Below are 17345 nucleotides of genomic sequence, written 5' to 3'. Positions count from 1 at the left end.
CATGAAGATTTAAATGTCCAGGAAGGGGAAATAACAAAATGGCTGGCTCAGACCCCCCTAATAGGATTGCTGAGGACAAATCTCATAATATGGACATGCCGATTTCAAGTGTAGAGATTAGGAAAACCATAGACTCGGGTAAATCCGGAAAAGCTGCAGGCCCAGATGGACAACCTGCGGAATTATATAAAGTTTTAAGGGAAGTTCTTATACCTGTCATGATGATACTATTTTCTCACATCTTTGAAGAGGGTGGGGATATACCCTCTTGGAACGAAGCAACGGTCCTGTTAATCCTCAAACCCTCCAAATCACCACGCTCCTGTGACTCATATCGGCCTATCTCTCTGCTCAATATTGATTATAAGATTTTTGCAGAAATATTGGCAGAGAGGTTGAACGGAGTAACAGAGAGGCTACTCCATAGAGATCAAAAGGGATTTGTTAGAGGGAGAGGAATAAGGGATCTTACCTTTAACCTGATTGCGGCAATCGATATAGTAGCAACTTTACACAAAACTTCTTTAGCCATAATTACAATAGACGCCATGAAGGCTTTTGACAGAGTAAACTGGGCCTACTTAAAATATATATTAAAAGAGAGTAACCTAGGAAAGAACTTTTGCAGGTCAGTTTCTCGGATATATAAAACCCCTATAGCTGGAATTCTAGTGAATGGAAATTAATCTGCTCCAGTCAAAATCCAGAGAGGCACTAAGCAGGGATGCCCATTATAGCCAATGTTCTTCAACTTATACATTGAGCCTTTGGCTGAAAAGATAAGACAACACCCAGGCATACCTGCCTTTAAATTCAAGGATTGGGAGAAGAAGGTGGCGTTATATGCTGATGACCTAATGATCTACATATCGGACTTGAATGCCACAATCCCTTTAATATATAAAGAAGCAAAACATTTTGGGAGTGTTTCGGGATATGAAATAAATGCAACTAAAACTGAATGCATGGCATGGAATTTGAGTGCATGTGCCTATCCAACGAAAGAAGTGATTAGGTATTTGGGAATACTGATTACCCAAAATATTGACAAGATTACAGAAACCAACCTGCAAAAAAACATGAAAGAAATATACAACTACTTAATGGGATGGGCCTATATACCCCTGACTCTAATTGGTAGAGTTAATTTAATAAAAATGATGTTGGTGCCTGAAATAATCTTCTTGCTACAGAATATCCCACTGTTATTTAATGAAAAAAGCTTGAAGATTCTTCAGTCGAAACTAAATACCTTTATCTGGGCCTCAAAAAGTATAGAATATTGTGGAAAAAGTTTCCAGAAGAAAAAACAAGGGGGGACTATGCCTCCCAGATCTAGTTCTGTACGCAAGGGTATTCTCATTGAGGGCAGGTAAAATGCTCATGGACGCACCAGATGGCTCAGATGTAGGCGTGATGTTCAAGGAAATGCTCTTAGATGTTGAAAGAGGGTGTCAGGGTTTCTTATACAAATATCGAAATCCAAGATTTTTTAAGAAAGATCGCCTAAAAACACTAAGCGTCTTGCTTGCCACTTGGATTAAGATTAAGAAGGCCTTAAAGATTAGTTACTTTAGTGCTCTTGCTCCCATTTGGAATGCTCCGGGGCCACCAGGGTGGACCAGAGATTCTTTGTCAACTCCTCTAATAGAGGCAGGTATTTTGTGCTGGGAGCAGTTAATATCGGAGGGGTCTCTGCTATCCTGGGAAGAGATGAATTCACTCACAGACAACGAGCTTTCCAAATTCAAGTACTGGCAAAAAGTTGTCACCAAACTGTCGGGACTGATGTGGGCATGTCCAATGAACTGGAAAAGGCACTATGGAGGAAAACGGCAAAAAAGAAGGAGGTAGCTAATCTTTACTGGTTATTGTTGGACCTGGAAGAGGGAGACTTTAAACTACCAACAGAGCTGTGGGGAGAGAACTTGCCTGGCACCCATCTTGAAGATTGATGGCAAGTACCTTACGAAATTTTGTATAATACATTACTACCTGCAAATTTAAGAAGGAACAATATGGTTTGTATCGACAGGGTGTATTGGGCTCCCCTTAAGCGCTCTAAATTCTCGAAAGCTCCAGTGCCAAAGTACCCAAAGTGTCTCCAAATTAATGCGGATGATGTCCATATGTTCTTAACTTGTTCAAAGTTACGTCAATTTTGGGCGGAGGTGAATAGAGGCATGGAAGGTATTTTTGGTATAAACACTCAGGTAAGCATTACTTTGGTTATCTTTGGGTTGTTTCCAGATTATAAGTCTATGTCCAGGTGGGAAAACAAGTTATGTGTATATCTGATTTTACTGGCACAAAGTGAAATTTCCAAAAGGTGGATTAAGGATACTTCCCCAAATTTATTAGATTGGGTGATCTCCATTCAATATACAATGAAGCTGGATAGAGTTAAATTAGAAAAAGATAAGAATGAAAATGATCATTGAAAAGATTTTTGGGGTCCATGCGAGGAATGGTTGGGCACCCTTGATCAATAGGATAAAATCAGTCAAATGATTAAGCCTTTACACTAACATACTTCATCTCTCTGGTTTCTGTGAGGCGCCCCGAGTGATACAGAACAAGCATGTAGAGAGGCTCTGTGTAAAGCTTATCCATCTAGATACAGAGCTCTCCAGTTGGTGCCATTTGAGAGGGGGGCCACAGGAGTATATTTAACAGCTCTAAATTATCTGATGGCGAATGAGGGCAAAACAAATTTTAAAAAAAACAATTGCAGGTCCGCATATACACACCACACTATTATAACAGATAAAAATCACTAAGCTCAATGTAGATTTCCTAGTCCACACCGAAACATGGCATAACAAGCCCTAGTAATCTCCCAAATTAATTATGAAAGTTTCTAAGTCTTCACTTCCCCTTAAAGCCATAATTCACTCAGGAGCTCATCTGGTCTCTGGCACTTGAAAAATCCAACCACATTACCACATTACTAAGATAGCTCTACTTGCTCTCCATTTTAAATTAGCCTGCATAACTTTCAAAGATATCCCCGTTGCACAGCCAAATTATCCGTGATCTTTCCTAAAATGTCAGGAGGGAATAAACATCCAAGAATCAAAGACATACTGACACTGGAATCCAAAAACCTGAAAACTCATGCCAGTTGTTGGCAATTCTTCTCTAGAGTGGCATCATCCCTCTAGAACTCCCTTCCAGAAGAAATACGATGCTGTTAGGACCGCTTAACTTTCTGCACGAAACTAAAAACCTTTATATTTAATTGTTCAAATTGATTTGCACGGTGAAATGATTTATCCTGTAAAAAGATTGTTACACCACATTGTGCCCTGCCTTATCTTTATGCAAACAACTCGCCAACTACTGCTTTACTTTACTACATTCTGCTTCCTCTCCTCTAATAAACCCCCATTTCCTCCCAACTCACCCAATTTATATGATTCTATATGTTAATACCGCATTTTGTTTCAGGTCTGCTCGTTATGTACATATGTTTCATTAACTTTAAAACAATTGTGTTCCATGGTATGTTGCACTGTAACCTGCTCTGTCAGCCTCGAGTAGAGTGGTGCTACAGAAAAATAAAATACATTATTCTGTGTTCTTTCTTGATCAAATGCTATCATCCCTGGTAAATCACCATCAGCCTATGCTTTCACTCCCTTATCTGGAAGTATTGGCATAGGAACGGGCTAGAGGTAATTAAAACACTTACATATATTATTCAAGATACTATACCCATCATGATGGCTCTCAATCTCCTGGCCTTTTCCTTCATAATAATGCAGTACTTTATCAATAAATTCATCGAAGAGTGTAGGAAATTGGGTTACTGGTTGAGGGAAGTGAAACTCTACTCAAGCAACAACCACAATTCCTGTCAGGGTAAAGTCAGAAGCAGACCTCAAATTAACCTGTGCTAAACCCTCTGGGAGCTTGGCACAAAAGCAGGCAGGCCTAACTTAGAGGCAATATGTAAAGTGTTTATGCAGCACAGCAAACAGTAATAAAGTAAAAACACAACCCAAAAATCCCACCCCTATTTAGAAAAATAAAGAAAATGTAATACAATATTTGAGACAAAAACAACAAACACCCAATCGGTAGAACCAGGGATATGCAATTTTAAAGAATTAAGTAAAAATAGTGCCTAGAAGCACAAATTGTGGTTATCTGGAAGTACCGGACCAGGACAAAGGGGAAACATCACTTACAATGCAACTTTTACCACGCAATGCTTTTACATCGCAGCTTTTACAACGCAAACCATTACAACGCATTGCGCTGGGGGGCGCTCTAGGATAGGGAATAAGTTTAATTTACTGTCCAACACCTTCCCTAGTGTCCACGGGGACTGGAGTTGGAATAGTAAATTAAACTATTCACTATCCAGCACCCCAAAGCGCTATGCGTTGTAATGGTATGCGTTGTAAAACTCGCGTTGTAAAAGCATGCGATGTAAAAGCATGCGTTGTAATGTCGTACATCCGGACAAAGTCACAAGTTTAAACCAACTGCGATGGAGCGTGTTCTGGATGCAGGAACCAAGGTAGGCCCGCTGAACAAAGACCCTTCAATCCTGGATGCAAGATTCTGCATAAAGGATGCGTCACACAGCGGCGGTTCCGATGGACTGTGGGCTGCCGTGTGAAGTCCTGCATCAAGGATGCGATGTGCAACAGCGAATCTGGGGGTCAGGGGCTGCGATACGAGGTCCTGCATCATGCATCATTGGTTCTGAAGTGCTACGGGGTCCTGCGTTGGGGATGCATCGCACGGTGTCGGTTCTGCGTAGACCACAGCTGGGCTGGCAGAGCACCTTTAGGCTTACTTCCAAGGGTCCAGGACTGGGTTGGCACCACTTAGGGGCCATGACTCACAGCACACAGTGTCTAGGTGCTGGGTTCAAGGTAGGTGGAGCCTTTTCTAATCAGGAGGACTCACTCTGGTGATCTGGGATCAAGATGCAGGTCTATTTATTTTCACACAGGTAGAAAAGTCACAGTCCATCTTGCAGCACAACAGCCCTGCTGAGTCTTCCACAGGTCATGAGGTATACTGAAGAGTTGGGTCACAGGGTGCAATATTTATACATGATGCCAGCTTTGAAGTAGGAGAAAGTTCTGGAGGTTTCCACCACTAGAGGTGTCTGGAACTTACTGCCCCCCTGCCCTGGCTGCAGCTCGTCATCCAGGTGTCACAAAATACTAGTCTCAAAACCCTTTTTGAGTGTATTCAGGAACAGTCTTTGTTATGTGCAAGTGTGGTAGGTGACAGCACCTCCCCCTCATCAAGTCAGAGATGCCCCATCCTGCCAACACTTATTGTCTATTTGTCTCATTGTTTGGGAGCAATACATAAAGACCAACTGCCAGCTACATATAGTCATGTGACCCTGGTTACAGGCTGCAGGCACTAGGGCAAGAAAATGCCAAATTTCTAAAAGTGTCATTTTCAGAAAAGTGACTTAAAATCTGACTTTACCATTAAAGAGAGTTTTAAATTACTATTCTTTAGATACCAAACTCAACATACCTACTTGTTCCCAATTGAAAGGTATCTCTTATTAAATGTAATAAGGTAGCCCAATGTTATGCTATGGGAAAGGTAGGCCTTGCAGTAGTGAAAAACGAGTTTAAGTATGTTTCACTACTAGGACATGAAAACCTTAAAAGTACATTTCCATCTTTTTAAATACACTGCACCCTGCCCTATTAGTAGTTAGGGCCTACCCTAGGGCTGACCTATATGTATTAAAAAGGAAAGTTTACTTCTGACAAAAGGTTTATTTTGCTAGGTAGAAATGGTAGTGTAAAACTGCACAAACAGGTTGCATGGCATGTTTAAAAAGGCTACTTACATAGTTGGCACAATCAGTGCTGAAGGCCCATTTGTAGCATTTAATGTACAGGCCCTGGGAACATGTAGTACCACTTTACTAGGGCCTTGAAAGTAAATTAAATGTGGCACTTGAGTGTAAGCCATTCTTGCCATGTTTAAAGGGAAGAGTACTAGCCTGTTAGCACTGGTTAGTAGTGCTAAAGCGTGCTGAGTTCTAAAGTTAGTAAAAACAAAGTCAGCAAAAACAGGAGGGTTAAAGGCAAAAACCTGTGGGAAAACCACACCAAGGATGTCCGGTCCAACGTAATGTTTCTTTTACTCGTTCAGATGCAGATAGTTGATAGCTATGAAGAGCACTTCTCGCTGCCAAATGGTAATAACCTCAAGTAATTTTTATGCACCAACATATATTTACATAACGGCAAAGGCACCGTTTTGGTGATAAACAAAAAAGCCTTACATCATTAAGAAAATAAACACCGTAAAGTCCTGTATAAGTGCAAGCCCCCTGCACAATGCCTTTCCCGTGGCAAAGGTGATGTTTCCCATCAGTACACTCCACCCAAAGAGATCACAGTGCTGCATCAAACATGATGCTTGAAGAAGGTATAAGAGGATGTGTGAGGGTCAGGAACCCAAAGAAAAATAGACACTCTGATATGATGATCCCAGCAGAGTTTATTTCCCAGAAGAAACTTCAGCCACATCCTGTCAGATTCCTCAGTTAATTGACAGCCCCGTGTCTCAAAAATCCCTTAACATTCTCATCAGAACTCTCTGAGGAGACAAGGTAACTAGTCATGGCAACTGTACTGTCAAATGGAGTTGCACATTACACAATACAGTCATGATAAAAGAAGATAAAAGGATAACTATATACACATTACCACACACCTTTGCCCCTAATTAAAGAACAAAATACATTTCACTTGTTTCAACTAAAGGATATCATACATTTCCAAACTTCAATTCACTAGTCACCAACTACAACTATCCTGTTGAAATACCAACAAGCGACCATCATCTATTTTGGCCGTACCGCAGAAGACTTTTGTCACATTGTATGTTCTGCTGTACTGCGATGTGCCTCTTACTCTCTCTAGCATTTTTATCTTGATCACATCTCCCACTTTTATCTTGAATGGCTTAACCGCCTTCTGACTGTCATGTTTTCCTTTTCCAGAAAAAAGTGCTCACTCCCATGGTAGAAACCTATACTCTTCCACACGTTCCTAAACACCTTAAACGCAATCTCCTCCATTGTTTCGGGCAATCGGGATAGTTTCTTCCAGTGTTCTATTAAATCTTTCCACCATTACGTTTGTTTTGGGACAATATAGGGCACACTTTTTATGACATATGCCCCTATCATCAAGAAACCTTTCCATTTCTTTTGAAGTCAATTGCAACCCATGGTCTGTAAGAATACTTTTAAGATTGCTTTCCCTTGCAAAGATCTCAGACAAAAATCTGGTTTCAGAGGCTGTGTTCATGTCTGTAGTAACACCTACCTCTGGCCACTGTGAATGAACGTCCATGACCATCAACAAATACTTGCAGACACTGTACACATGAATGGGCTCAAATATATAAAATCCAATCACCTCCCAAAACTAATCAAGGTATTTCTCGACACACCATGGGAGACATCCTCACCTTCATATTCTTATCATCAATCATCCTTCATTCACCACTTTCCCTCTCAATTCTCTCAATCATGAGGAAGGTCCTGGCCACCAATAAACACCCCAAAGTCTCTCCTTGGTCTCACTAATGCCTTGATGCCTCGATGTCCCTCATGTGCAAGTTGTATTTGACACACTCTAATACTATGAGGTGGTACCAATCTGCTCCCCCTCATCAAGACATCTTTGTTTAAATACAACTCATCAAATATTCCTTCAAATCCAACAAATGTCTAATTCTTTTTTCAGTCACCTTCACCAGACAAAACAAAGTGACACGTACTGTTGAGAACATCATTCTTATTCATCTCATGCTCCCATTCACTCTCTGTCACACATCCTCTCGAGATCCAACAGCCCTTGACCTCATCCTCGGTCCACCAACTCTTCTCATCACCCCTCGTTCAGACTTCACTGCCAATCTTGACAGGCAATTCGCAATTTTATTATCTACACCTGGCTAATAAGTTACCACATACTAAACATTCGGAAGCGCTACTACTTGCAGATTCTTGATTAAATACAATTAAGACCCTTCTTCCTGAATATCTCCTGCAAAGGCTTGTAATCTGTTTGCACTGAAAATTTCACAATCCACAGAAACTGCCTACATTTCGTAATTGCCCAATACACTGCAAGAACTTCTATTTCAATGGTTGAGTACTGACCCTCAGCCCCCCTCAATGACCTAGAAGCAAAAGCCATGGTAATCACTTCCCCATCTTTATTCTGCTTCAAGACCACCCCAAACCCCTTCTCACTAGCACCTATAAGTAGCTCATAGGGCAACACGGGGACAATGCTTTTCAAAAATTGAGCAGTAGACAGAGCAATTTTAAGATCTTTAAATTCCTTTGGACACTCATTCGTCCATGTAAATTGAGCACCCTTTTTGAAAAGCTCCCTAATAGCCACATAACGACTTGCAGTGGCGGCTCCTCAGCTAAGACGGAGGAGCATCGCCCCACAGCCAAGAGCAGCAAAGAAAGGAAAATATTTAATGATAATAACGGAATGTTATTATAATACCATTTTTTCCTCCTTCTGCGGCAGTGTGTGAGGGGGCAGTGCGGAGCAACAGGGGAGGAGTGGTAGAACACTCCTGTGCGCAATGACGGTTCGGTCGGCCCTCTGTGGCTACACAAAACAGTCATGAGCACTCCCCTGTTCTCCAAGCAGGCTGCATTATAGCCTGCATGAAGAACATGCCCACCCCTACAGCCCCTGACTGAGCGCTGTGTAACGCTTTTAAGCAGCCCGCATTGCCATCCCTCCCCTACCGTGCCTGCCCCCACCTGCGAGCAATGCCGGCCACCCCTGACGACTTGCAAGATTGGGCACAACTCGGGAATAAAATCTGTGATTCAAAGAAAAGTTTGAACCTCCTCTTTCTTGGTAGTACCCAGAAACTCAGATATCATGCCAATAAGTTCATCCTTGGGTTTGATGCCCTCACTGGATATAATGTGTGCCAAATATATTAGCTGAGATTGAGCAAATTTACAGTTACCAAACTATGCTTGTTTCCAGTCCAGGGAGGACCTGGCCTGGCAGTTCGGGCTGGACAGTTCCCATTGGGCGCAGGTCAAGACTGATTTGCATATGGCTGGGTCCAAACTGGAATGGCTTGGTGAGCAAAGAAACAATGGATTTAGGCCCAGATCTCTGTACTGGGGTGAATGTATGACATTGTTCTGCATTCTGTACATCAATTGTTCTTATTGCAGGAGCATAAGACAGCATGCGTGTATTAGCCAATAATGCACTAATTAACTTTTCAATGTTCATCAAATCAATATTCACGATATTACAAATTATACCAATCAGGCATCAAATCACCTTAACCCCTGACACCAATCATACATATCTTTGTCAAACATAAGGTTGCTAGGATGATGCCATCATCCACAACAAAACCATACACTGCCCCACCACCGCAGACGACGTAATCCCGAATATGGAGCACCTCAACTTCCAACTCTGAACCGATGGAAAAAACACCAACAGAGGCACTCTCGCCTACAGACCACCAGAACCTCGCCCCAGGTTCTGCAACACCATTCCCGAATTCATCGCTCCACTCACTATCGACTAGAAAACCTACATCTTCCTCAACTACCTCAATTTTCACCTCGACGACCCCAATGATACCAGCACTGCCAACTTCCCCGTGAGCATGAGCGACATCAGCCTCACCCAACTTGTCACCAACTCCACACACATCGCAGGACACACACTCAACCCTATCTTCATGGTACACAGTCTCCAAGTACAGCCATGTCACCAAGCTCACCTTGACAGACCAATCCATCGTCCACTTCATCATCTCGGGATCCTCCTGCACTGCCCCAAGCTGTCCAGCACCTCACGTTGCAGCTGGAGCAAAGTCTCAGAGAGCCAATGGACTGAAGCCCTCAACACCTTGCACCCACACAATGCAACCAACCTAGAACAGGCCGTCAAAAACTTCTACACCTGGATCACCAACTAAACCGGCAAAGTCACCCCCAGCAAACCCATCAAGCTCAAGTGGTCCTCTAAAAAATACCAGTTGCTACACTATGGAACTTAGAACCATGAAAAGTACCTGCAATCATCTCTAAAGGAAATGGCGCACCAGCATGGAGTCCACGGACTGAGCCACATTCAGGACATCCTTCAACTAATACGTCTAACTCCTGAAAATGATGAAAAGAAATACCTTGACCGACCGCATAGAAACAAGCTCCAACTACAGAAAAGAACTCTTTAACATCATCAGAGTTTTCTCCATTCCCAGAGCTTCCGAAAATCTCATCACTCTGCAACTCCCTGGCAGACTTCTTCCACAACAAGATTTCCATCATCTACAGAAGCTTCGAACCCCAACCTACCAACAGTCTCAGCCATTTCACCCCCACAAACGAGAAACACAACCACATGCTCAGCATCTGGGACCAGCTCTCCACGCAAGACACAACAGCCATCATTACCTCCGCCCACTCATGAGCACCGACAGATCCCTGCCCTCAACACATCTTCAACCTTGGGAGTAAGACGATCAGCAATAAGCTCACCACCATCCTCAATGCATCCATCACCATAGCCATCTTCCTCGAAGATTGGAAACATGCAGAAGTCAAGCCCCTACTCAAGAAGCCTTCTGCCGACCCCAACAAACTCAACATCTACCGCTGCATCTCTCTGATGCCCTTTCTCACCAAAGTCCTCAAGAGGGCCATCAACCACCAACTCACAGAGCATCTGGACAATAACAATCTTCTGGACACTTCTCAGTCCAGATTCTGCACCAACCACAGCACCAAAACTGCCCTTTTTGCAGCCACAGAAGACATCAGATCCCTCCTTGACCAAGGAAAAATGGCGGCCCTGATCCTCCTTGACCTCTTGGCATCATTCAACACAGTACCTCATCACGCCCTGATTAAAATTATTCACCACATTGTAATCAGGGAGACACCCTCAGAACCCAAGAACACTATCTGCGGTGGCCCTCAAGGTTCATCCCTTAGCTCTACTATGTTCAACTCCGACAAGACTCCCTTGGCCGACGTCATCAGACCGCATGGATTGCACATCATATTCTACACAGACGATACCCAGATCATCCTCTCACTATCAGAAAGACCCCTTCACCACGCTGACCAATTTCGGGAGATGCATGACAAGCATCGCCGACTGGATAAGAGACAACTGCCAAAAACAACACAGACAAGATAGAAGTGCTGATCTTTGGGAATAACACCTCCCCGTGGAACAATGCCTGGTGATCTCCCAAACTAAGAACCTCACCCACTTCGACCGACCCACCCACACCCACAACCTTGGCATCATCCTGAGCAGTAAGCTCACCATGAAAAGACAGATCAACTTAGTCTCATCCGCTTCCTCACCCTTTGCATGCTTTTTAAGATCTTCAAGTGGCTCCCCAATGACACCAGACGGACCGTCACCTAAGCCCTTGTCACCAGGCGACTGGACTTCGGCAACACACTCTACTTATGAATCACCTTGCATCTCCTTAAGAGACTACTAACCATAAAGAACACGGCAGCCAGAGTCATCCTAGACCCCTCCAATCGAACCCACATCACCCCCACCTCAAGAAGCTCCACTGGCACCCCATTCAGAAGAGATGTCAGTTCAAGATGTTGATCCACACCTTCAAAGCCCTTCACAACTAGGTCTCAGCATACATCAACCACCGCCTGAACTTCCACCTGGCCTCCAGACACCTGCACTTCGCCTCGCTCAAATCCCATTATCCCCGGCAACAACAGTCATCCTCTAGAGGGAGCTAACTATTTCTTCGTCGTCTAATCTGAGGTCTAGAAGTGATTCACTCACTCACAAGTGCTTGAACATAACAGAGCATAAATGTGTGGATTGTCTTCATGATGCACAAAGGACACAGTTTGTGAATTAAAGCAATTAATGTATATTATTCCTCATAGACACACCATTGTGGGTATTATTATAGCCAATGTGCATAGCTAACAAGTTGAACTGTACTGGCTGGTGCAAGATTATACAAGAGATAGTGTGACTCACCGAACATGAAAGCCCTAACAAGTACAGCATACAACTGTGAGGATGTGTTTTTTCGGCAACATATGCGTGAAAAAATTTCTCCCCACAAGTATGATGAGATATGTCAAAGCAGCCTCTTTTATGTCAGAGGTAACTATGTTGATACTTGCTCACTTGCCAGAGATATAAGTTGTGACAAATTGTCAACATGATATAATGTTGAGCTCACATAGGATAGTATTTATTTTAGTACATATAAGGATACCTAGCCTAGCAATTGTTAAATATGGTTTCTAAGTAAATATTATTCAGCAAATCCGAGAGCCCTTTTATTACTAACTTGCATACAGACAGGACATTAGTATGCAGTCTCCAGTGATCATATATTTAGTTACTCAAGCGAATCAGCATAAGAAACAATACCTGTTGAAGTTGATAAATACATACAATATATATATTCAGCCTTACAAGGATTTCAGTGCATTCGGTATATCCTGTAGGACACCCCCACTATAACCGCATGCCATTTGTTAAAAATGGGCCTTTATATTAAACCCCCATGAGTTTTAATAACTAACACAAGACACGTTTTCTCAGGTATAGAATATCAGTGCAATGTTTATTACGATTCACTGTGACAAGTTAATAAGAATCACACATGTCTTTTAATGCTTGGTAATGGCAAAGGAGAGCTATCAATTTTACTTGGGGTCAGATATGTATAGGTGTACAGCATAAACTGAAGGTATAAGTTGCACAAGATTTTCAAGTAGTCGTAAGGTAATGTTGATAAGTATTTAATAATATAAAACTATTTGCAACAGACACACAATGCAATCACATTTGATTTTAAAGTTCTTGAGATTATCCCGATGAGGACTAGAAACATTGGTAAGGCCAAAACATGGCAACAATTTATGGAATGCAAATGGCTCCCAAAAAACAAAGAGCAAGGAAAACTGATTTATTTTTATCAAGTAATTTGGGATAAATACTTTAGCCCATAGAAAAGTCTTTGCTTGCCTCAACTATTATTGAGCTCAGTAGAGGAGTGGATTTTAAAATGTTTATGCTCAAAAGCCTCTTGTGGACTCATCATTTGAAACAGATGACTTCTGAATCACCAATATCACAATGTCTCTGAGATTATGTCTAATATAAGCAATGAAACAAATAGAGGCAGATTCCAGACATCTCACAGCGATGTATTTACAGAATTAGGCATTGGTTGAGTTTTAGAGGATTTAATTCTTCCCCGTTGCAAATCAGAAGCCACTTGGGATCTACATTAATCTGCCATTATTGATCCCTATGAAAGATTTTTTTTATTAATTGCCACCAATTAAGTCAACTTTTAATATTCAGCCCTATTTAATCTATGTATCGAATAAATATGAGCGTTTTTTACTTTTACGCTTTAGATTTGGTATCTTCCACAGACTGGTTAGTTTTCCGATGACTAATAATTGGACGTACGACCTACCTCCTTGCCCCTGTGACCATATTTCACCTCAGAGTACTATTCACGTCCTCCTGTTCTGTAAATTTAACGACACAACAAGGAAAAATGTTTTACTCCCATTACTAAGAGAATTAGGACACCGACCGTGTCGTCTGGCGATGTTTAATATCCAATGTCTTGATAATCACCTATGTGTAGCAACAACAACACTATATCTAAAAGATGTGATGTGCACCAGGAAAAGCATGGATATTTAAATGCACTGTAAAAATACTTCAGATCTTAAATCTCTATTTCTGAGCCTTAAACCTATTTTGACTGAATGATGAATTTTTGTATTATAATTATGTTTTTAAAAATGTAATCAATGTATTTTTACCCTGTACTTTTATGATTGCTTCTACAATCGAAATAAAGAAAAATTTGATTTGAAGTCACTTTTCCTAGTCCATTGGGAGAACTCACCTTTCTCTGCAGGGTCCACTTTTCTGTTCTGTTGGTGCTTCAGGAGTTCAGTGACTTCATTCTAGAATGAATTACCCCTGTTGGTTCCATTAGGTGGTCCCCAAGTACCACATTACTGGGCATGGGAACATGCTTGCTCCTAACTCAGCTGTTACAAAGAACAGAACAGAACCTCCTAAACACAGTAAAAAAAGAAATCCTCTATCGAAGTGAGCTAAAGAAAGATGATGGATTCAACCCAGATCTGTGACTGTGGGGGGCGGGGGGGTCTGAAAGGTTTCAGCGCTCCGTCCTTTATCCCCTTGTGTTTGCTTTGTGTGCTATAAGTTGACAGGGTATGCCCAGACGTGGGTCCCTTACTCACTTTGCCACTGGATTTAAGCTAGCTGTTAGCCTGAAACCCGTCCCAGGAGGCTTGTTTCCGGTTCAGGGAAGAACTGGCTCGGCAGTTCGAGCTGGACTGTTCCCATGAGGCACAGGGTCAAAAGTGATTTGCATATAGCTGAGTCTGCACTAAGGTGGCGAATTGAGCTAAAGAATGATGATGGATTCAACCCAGATCTGTGACTGGGGGTGTGCCTCTGAAAAGTTTCAGTGCTCCATCCATCATCTCCATGTGTTCGCTTAATTCAACATTAAGGCCATGATTTAAAGTTTGGCGGACAGTTTCTCCATCGCAAATGCAACAGAGTACCCTGTCCGTCAAACTCTCAGTAAACCTACCTCATTTAGACATAGGCCGACTCTAAAGTTTCCATTAATGGAGCCCCCAGGTGGTTCCTCTGAGGATTCGACGAAGTAGGGGCTGTCAGAGAAAGGGCTTCACACTGCCTGCCCTATTTAAGTTGGACAGTGTAATGTACATTTTTTCTGTTCATCACTGCCAGGTAAAATCTGGTGATGAAGGACAGAAAAAAAACAACTCCTACACGCTGGGAGAGAACAGCACAGGGTGCGAGACATTAATTTATGTATTTTCAGAAATGAACTCTAGCTTTGGGAGTTTATTTCTAGAAAATAAAAAAATATGTAAACGTTTGGCAGACGGTCGTTCAAACAGACTGTGGCCATCCACCAAATATTTTGTACCTTGAAGTACACTGCCATGATGGCAGCTCCTTTCAAGGTACAGAGATGACCGCTGGGCTGCAAGTCATCACTAAATTTGTTGGATGGTAGTTCATCAAGGTGACCTCTGCCACCCTGATGGATGGAGTACCATCGTTAAACCCTTAATCAGACCCTAAGTTTCTATTAAAATGGATTAGAGTGAATGACAATCTGCAGGGGTTTTACCAAGAACCTAGTCATTTTATGTTTTTAAATAAGTATTGTAGAAACGACCTTGGGAGGTGGTAGGTTTCAGATAGGATTTATTCAATAGGAGAACAGCTTGACAACCACAAATGAGAAACACCAGGATCCAACCAATCTCTCTTGGAACACTTCTCTCCTTCTCCACACTCCATACCCCAACATTCTAAATGACCTAATACAATTCTATAAATATGACATAAGACAGAATACCACAAGTATGAAATGTTAATATCGTCTTTCAGATACAATTCAATTGAGAGGTCTCCCTTACTGAAGAGGTGTGGTTCAATATGTCCTATGAATGCACTGCATTCAGTATTCCCAGACAGGTTTAATTTACATAGGGTGTAGAGGTGTGTGGACCCTGTCTCTATAGACGCCTGTCTTAGTCCATGGCTATGGTTCCCACTGGAAGATATAGAATTATGAAAAGCCAATATAAATGCAGCATTTTGGTATTGCACAGCTATATGATTTACAATTTTGCTAAGGGATTGGGGTTGTAACCACCAATGCTGGGGAGGGAATATGGAATCAAAGTACAAGGATGCAGGCACTGGAGAACCTGTTAGCGGAGGAGTAAGGAGTATAAGATAAGACTTTGTGCACTGGACATACAAACAAGAGAGGAAGGGAGTATGAAGTAAGAAATGGTATATTGGATATAATAATAATAGAAGAATGAATACGGCAAAGAGGCCAGGCAGAAGAGGACGGGTTGAAGTCTAGTTAAAGTTAAACATTGACTTGAAAGATTTAATGTTTGTTGAGAAGAGGGGACAGGTGTTGCTCTCCTTGTGACACTGTTATACTGTATTAGAGCTCTTCCTGCTAGGCTGGATGACGCTCATCTATGATGTACTTAACATTCTATGTGGGCGATGTCAATTCTAGTCTGGGGTGACAGTTGAGCCAGCTACGTCTGGCAGGGTTCGTTAGGGGTTCTCCTAAGAATAAACTTCTACTCGAAGATAAACTTCCATTTCATGGCTTATTTCCATACAACAGACACACTATGTGAGAATCTTTAGGTTACTTGGTTACTTCATACTTTTCGTTTCTAGCTACTCGCTGCAAACTTAAAGTGCGGAGTAGGAGTATTCATCCATTGTGCACTAGATTAGTAACACAATTTGACATTGCAGAGGTGGCCATGCTACTGCTGTGGTGAGGCCTCTGCCTGAGAAGACGTCCATTAAGATATAAGTCTAGGGCTGATTTAGAGTTTGGTAGAGAGGGTACTCTTTCCCAAAAGCGACAGTATATCATGTCTGCCTCATTTAGAAACAGGAGGGCCTTATGTTATCTGTCAACGGAAAGCTTCCTCCAAGGGCGTACCGGAGTAAGGGCCATGTGAAGAACAACATTATACTGCCCGCCCTGTTCATGGTTGATACTGTAATGTCTTTTTATCCTGTCTGTCACAGCCAGGAAAGCCCTGGTAGCAAGGGACAGAGAAAAAACACAACGGACAGTAGTGCATCAGGATGGTGAATGTAATGCAGTACCATCTGTCAAACCAAAAATTAAATTAGGTCCCTACTTTCCAGTCTATGTTCACCTGTCTTCTTCCTCTCATTTATCTACCGTTTGGTCAATATGTGAGCTGGTCATAGATGTGTGGAACTCTGAGAAGACTTTTTCTATTTTGAAAACCGGGTCACACTCACTAACAATGCAGTCCTTATTCATGTCGATTTTCGGAAACATATTGATTATCTGCTTACTTGGCCATCAGAAATCAAAAATATTTTAAAGTGTAACAGATGCTACATTGTTCTTCAATTTAGTAAATGGAACATCTGCCCACCTGACAAGATCCAATGGCTGGAGTTTGAAACAGCTGCGAGGGTGAGCCCACTCTCTGTACAGAAGATAACGCTCATTGGGACAGTTAGAGTCTTCGGAGATATAATTAAATCTGCACTGGGAAACAAAAATAAATTATGTTATTTGACTTGCAAGGTACTGGTCCCATAATTGCTACTTAAATTCTAGAATAAATCTTTTATGCAATAAATTAAATGAAGTAGAGTGAAATTCATTTTTTCCTATAGTAAATATGC

The 17345-nt window shown here is 41.9% G+C and overlaps 1 protein-coding gene across 1 annotated transcript in view; it reads right to left on the bottom strand.

The window, feature by feature from the left end:
• The window catches only part of ANO6 (anoctamin 6), a 445002-nt gene that overhangs the window by 119982 nt on the left and 307675 nt on the right, over positions 1-17345 (bottom strand). The window contains exon 7 of the mRNA XM_078675703.1: positions 17090-17205. Coding sequence (XP_078531829.1) covers positions 17090-17205 — 116 coding nt within the window. The remainder of the gene's footprint in view (positions 1-17089; positions 17206-17345) is intronic.

This window comes from Lissotriton helveticus, chromosome 1_1 (assembly GCF_964261635.1).
Source record: "Lissotriton helveticus chromosome 1_1, aLisHel1.1, whole genome shotgun sequence".
Classification (NCBI taxonomy): Eukaryota; Metazoa; Chordata; class Amphibia; order Caudata; family Salamandridae; genus Lissotriton; species Lissotriton helveticus.
Note: the sequence above shows the minus strand (reverse complement) of the source record. Positions and strands in the feature narration are given on the sequence as shown.